This window comes from Gavia stellata, chromosome 33 (assembly GCF_030936135.1).
Source record: "Gavia stellata isolate bGavSte3 chromosome 33, bGavSte3.hap2, whole genome shotgun sequence".
Taxonomy (NCBI): Eukaryota; Metazoa; Chordata; class Aves; order Gaviiformes; family Gaviidae; genus Gavia; species Gavia stellata.
Window position 1 is genome coordinate 2,900,825 of NC_082626.1, and position 5,313 is coordinate 2,906,137.

The following is a 5,313-nucleotide window of genomic DNA, read 5'->3' on the forward strand; positions in this document are numbered from 1 at the left end:
AACATCCCATTCCTGCTCTGCACCCCCTTTCCACCTGCACCCCATTCCCCCCAGCACCCCCTGTTCCCCCCAGCACCCCCCCTTTCCACCTGCACCCCCTCTTCCCCCAGCACCCCCCCTTTCCCCCCAACATCCCATTCCCGCTCTGCACCCCCTTTCCACCTGCACTCCATTCCCCTCTGCACCCCCTCTTTCCACCTGCACCCCCTCTCCCCCACAGCACCCCGTCCCTCCCAGCACCCCCTCTTTCCACCTGCACCCCCTCTTCTCCCCAGCACCCCCTGTCACTCCCAGCACCCCCTCTTTCCACCTGCACCCCTCTTCCCCACAGCACCCCCTTTCCCCCCCCAGCACCCCCTTTATCCCCACACCGGCACAGCTCTGCCCAGCGGTGACTTTATTGCGTGGTGGCAGTGCGGTGTCACACAGTGCATCTGGTTGGGGACCCCCCCACCTTGTGGGGTGCGACAGCAGCCCCCAGCCCCCCAAAAACGGCCCGTGGGGCCCCCCCTGCCCGGGGGGTCGCTGGATGAAGGCTTGTGGTGGGGCAGCCGCCCCGGCACACCATGGCATTGCCCCCCAACTCTACCCCCCCGTGCCATGCTGCCGCGCAGCTCTCCGGCCCCGCTCCTTCCCGGCGGCGCTGCAAGAGAAGCGGGGCCGTGATGGGGGGTCCGGGGCTCGACACCACCCCACCCCCCGATCCCCGGGACCCCCCGACACCGCCTGCCCCGGCTCACCCGCCGTCTCCGGCGTAGTGCCGCAGCACGTACTCCTCGAAGCCGTCGGCCGCCTCCTCGTCGCCCCTCTCCCGCCGCGCCACCTCCTCCAGCAGCTCCTCCACGTCATCCACGAAGTCGACGAAGCGCAGGCGGTCGTGGGCGAAGGTGCCGTCGGCCCCGAAAGCGCCGTCCAGCCGCGCCGCCAGCCCCCCGAAGTGGCCCCCCCAGCCCAGCCGCCCCATGAAGCCCTCCAGCAGCCGCAGGAACTGTGCCTTCTGCACCGGCTCCAGCGCGGCACCCAGCACCTCCCGGCCCTCCTTGCGGGCGCAATCGGCCACCCCCGAGCAGCCCTGGGGTGCCCGGTACCGGTTGAGCGGGCGCAGCTCGTGGGGGCCGCGCTGGGGTGGGGCGTGAGATGATTTCCCCCAGGCTTTGCCCGGCTTGTGCTCCCGGGGAGCCGGGGGTCCTTGCCGTGCCTGTGGGGTTTGCCCTGCTCCCTCCTCTCCCGCTCGTGGGGGGCCCCCACCGGCACCGTGCCGCTTGTGCCGCCTGCTCTCCTTCTTCTCCGCCTTGAACGCCTTCTTCCAGGGCCCGGGGAAGGGCTCGGTCCCCGCCGCCTCCAGCTCCCGGCCCAGGTGCTGCTCCAGGGCGCTCAGCTCCTCCACGAGCCCCTCGAGACCCCCAGGGCCCCGCGCCCTCTCCAGGGCACCCACCAGCTCCTGCCGCACCGAAGCCAACCAGCCGTGCCGCCGGGCACCGTCCCGCCGCGCCGCGTCATCCCCGCGGGTTGGGGCACCCGTGCCGGGGGGGCTGCTCTGCCGCTGGCTCCCCAGCCCCGGGACTGCCCGGTGCCCCCCGCAGCCCGCAGGCGCTGCACCTCGGCCCGGGCGTCGCGGAGCGCGGCGGCCTCCTGCTCCAGCGCCGCGCGCAGCCCGCGCGTTCTCCGCGGCCAGGCTCTGCTGCTGCGCCCCGGCCGCCGCCGCCGCCTCACCCTCGCTCTTCTGCAGCAGGGCGTGCAGCTCTTCCTTGTGGGCCTGGGGCAGGGTGGGGGGAGCGGGGGGCCGTGAGCGAGGCGGGAGGGGGAGAGCAGCGCCGGGACGCTGGCAGCCGGCTTCCCCCGGCACAGCCGCGCTCACCCACCTGCAGCTCCGCCTGCATGAGCCGGATCTCCTGGTTCTCCTTGGCCAGCTTGTCCAGGAGGAGGCTCACGGACTGCACGCTTTGGGGGTCCCCGGCGTCCGACGGGGGGGGCTTCTGCTGCGAGTCCTGGGAGAGGGGAAGGATGGGTGCCCTGGGGGTGCTGCCGCCTCCCCTCGGCCAGCTCAGAGGTGCTGAGCCCCGGCGCGGACCCCCCTCCTTACATTGCCGTCGGCGGGCAACGGTGACTCCTGCTCCCCGGCCGCCACGTCCCGGCTCAGCACGCTCTCCACGGGGTCTGGGGAGGAACCGGACGGGGACGTCCGACCGCGGCCGTAGGTCCAGGCTGCCGCGGGGTCACACCCTCCCCGGGCAGGACAGTCCCCTGTACTCACCGTCCGCCGGATCGTAGATGCCACCTGGGGAGAGGAAGGGACAATGAGGGGGACGCCAGGACCCCCACCCTGCCCCTGGGACCCCCACTCACCGGAGACGATCAGCAGCCCCACGGCCACCAGCGCCAAGGCGCCCAGCAGGTACTTGCTCATGCTGAGCCCGTCCTCGTCACCGGTGTCCGGTGTCCCCCGGTGCGGGGCAGGCGCAGGATGGGGGGGCCCAGGCTGGGGCTCATGGCCCTGCCGTCGCCGCAGCCCCTCCACGTCGTCGTCGCTGCTGGTGCAGCTCCCTTCCTCCGTTGGTGGCCCTGGGGAGGGACAGGGGGGACATCCAGGGAGGGTCCGCACCCCGGCACTGCCAGCACGGACCCCCCGGGCCGGTCCCCTGCGAGGGCCTGACCTGCTTTGGGGGTGTCAGGGCAGGGTCCCGGCTCAGCCTCGACATCGGGCTCCTCCTGCTCATCACCGTCCGGCACGCCGGGCTCCGTGGAGCCATCCGGAGCGGGCGCGGCCCCGGGGTCCCAACGCTCCTCTGGGTCCTGCGGATGAGGGACGCTGGGGTGTCACACGTCCCCACGGGGCGAGCGGGACCCAGCCCCCCCGGCTCCCGGGCTTACCCCCGTCCCGCTGCCCTCGGGGTGCTGGGTCTGGCCCGGTGGTGGCGGCTGTGCCGGCGGCGGCCGTGGCTGGGGAGAGGCAGCGAGCGGCAGTGAGCCGACGGCACGGGGGGGGACACTGGGTCTGCCCCGTCCCCACGGCTGCCGCCTGCCTGTGACGGTGTCCTGGGTGCCTTCCTCCTCCTCCTCCTCCTCCGGCTCCTCATCCTCAGCCCCACGGGAGGCCGAATCCCGCTCCGCACCCAGCGTGGCGACGGGCAGACCCTGGGAGAAGGGGGGGCCGGGTGGCACCTTCGGCCCAGCCCCTGTCTGCCCCCCTCTGCCCGCAGCTCCGGGGGGGTGGGTGGGGGGCACCCCGAGGCCCACCCGGTCCTCACCTCGCTGCCCGCCAACACCCAGCCGCTGTCCGAGTCGCGGGAGTCCGAATTCTCCGCCATGGGGACGGCCCAGAGCCACCTGCAAGGAGACAGACAGACAGACAGACGGACGGACACGACCCAGCTCCCGGTACCACCGGGGTTTGACCGGGAAAGCCGCGATCCCCGCGATGACCGGTCCCCCAAACCCTGCCCGCGGCTGCTGCGGGGAGCTGCCCCCACCGAAGCACCGGCCGCCCCGGGAAGACCGGACACTTCCCCCCCCCGTGTCCGTCCGTCCCCCCGTGTCCCGTCCCCCACCCCCCCCGCCACCAGCTGCCGCCGCGGGGTATTTTTAGCCGCGTGACGCCGCCCGGCAGGTGGACGGGGGACGCGGGGCCCGGGATGGGGACACCCGGGGCCCGGGATGGGGACGCGGGGCCGGGATGGGGACGCGGGGCCGGGATGGGGACACCGGGGCCCGGGATGGGGACGCGGGGCCCGGGATGGGGACGCGGGGCCGGGATGGGGACACCGGGGCGAGGGATGGGGACGCAGGGCCCGGGATGGGGACGCGGGGCCCGGGATGGGGACACCGGGGCCCGGGACGGGGACGCGGGGCCCGGGATGGGGACACCGGGGCCCGGGATGGGGACACCGGGGCGAGGGATGGGGACGCGGGGCCCGGGATGGGGACACCGGGGCCCGGGATGGGGACGCGGGGCCGGGATGGGGACACCGGGGCGAGGGATGGGGACGCAGGGCCCGGGATGGGGACGCGGGGCCCGGGATGGGGACACCGGGGCCCGGGACGGGGACGCGGGGCCCGGGATGGGGACACCGGGGCCCGGGATGGGGACACCGGGGCGAGGGATGGGGACGCGGGGCCCGGGATGGGGACACCGGGGCCCGGGATGGGGACGCGGGGCCGGGATGGGGACACCGGGGCGAGGGATGGGGACGCAGGGCCCGGGATGGGGACGCGGGGCCCGGGATGGGGACACCGGGGCCCGGGACGGGGACGCGGGGCCCGGGATGGGGACACCGGGGCCCGGGATGGGGACACCGGGGCGAGGGATGGGGACGCGGGGCCCGGGATGGGGACACCGGGGCCCGGGATGGGGACACCGGGGCGAGGGATGGGGACACCGGGGCCCGGGATGGGGACACCGGGGACCGGGATGGGGACACCGGGGCGAGGGATGGGGACACCGGGGCCCGGGATGGGGACGCGGGGCCCGGGATGGGGACACCGGGGCCGGGATGGGGACACCGGGGCGAGGGATGGGGACACCGGGGCGAGGGATGGGGACGCGGGGCCCGGGATGGGGACACCGGGGCCCGGGACGGGGACACCGGGGCCCCGGGGCCCGGGATGGGACGCGGGGCCCGGGATGGGGACACCGGGGCGAGGGATGGGGACGCAGGGCCCGGGATGGGGACGCGGGGCCCGGGATGGGGACACCGGGGCCCGGGATGGGGACACCGGGGCGAGGGATGGGACGCGGGGCCCGGGATGGGGACACCGGGGCCCGGGATGGGGACACCGGGGACCGGGATGGGGACACCGGGGCGAGGGATGGGGACACCGGGGCGAGGGATGGGGACGCGGGGCCCGGGATGGGGACACCGGGGCCCGGGATGGGGACACCGGGGCCCCGCAGGAAGGCGGCGGAACCGGGCGGGGGGGCGGAATCTCGGGCAGCCCCCGCCCGCAGGGACCCGGAACCGGCCCGGGGCGGGGGTGGGGGGGACAGCCCGGCCGGTGACACCCCCCCCCCCCCCCCCGATCCCTGCCGCCGCGGCACCGGGCGATGCCCGTTCAAGCCGTGCCCGCCGCCCCGCTGCGCAACAGCGGCCCGGGGCCGGTACCCGCCGGTACCCCCCGGCACGGCACTACTCCCGGTTCCGGCCCCCGCCCGGGGAAGCGGTCCCCGGGGCCGGGCGGTACCTGGTGGTGGTGCCGCCGCCGCGGTCCCGCCGGTAACTTTCCCCCGGTAACTTTCTCCCGGTGCCGGTCACCGCCCTCGGGAAGGGGCGCGCACGTGACGTGAACAGCCAATGGGGGCGGGCGCGGTGGCCGCCC

General features: G+C 75.9%; 1 protein-coding gene across 1 annotated transcript; it reads right to left on the bottom strand.

Moving 5' to 3' along the window:
* Positions 1-585: 585 nt before the first annotated feature.
* On the bottom strand, positions 586-3,431 carry PBXIP1 (PBX homeobox interacting protein 1). Its single transcript, XM_059832106.1, is given in 11 exon segments — positions 586-643; positions 741-1,561; positions 1,564-1,653; positions 1,655-1,756; positions 1,863-1,988; positions 2,084-2,157; positions 2,255-2,278; positions 2,347-2,562; positions 2,655-2,793; positions 2,872-3,135; positions 3,249-3,431. Coding segments are annotated over 11 exon segments (1,974 nt in total). The 5' UTR covers positions 3,309-3,431.
* Positions 3,432-5,313: the final 1,882 nt, after the last annotated feature.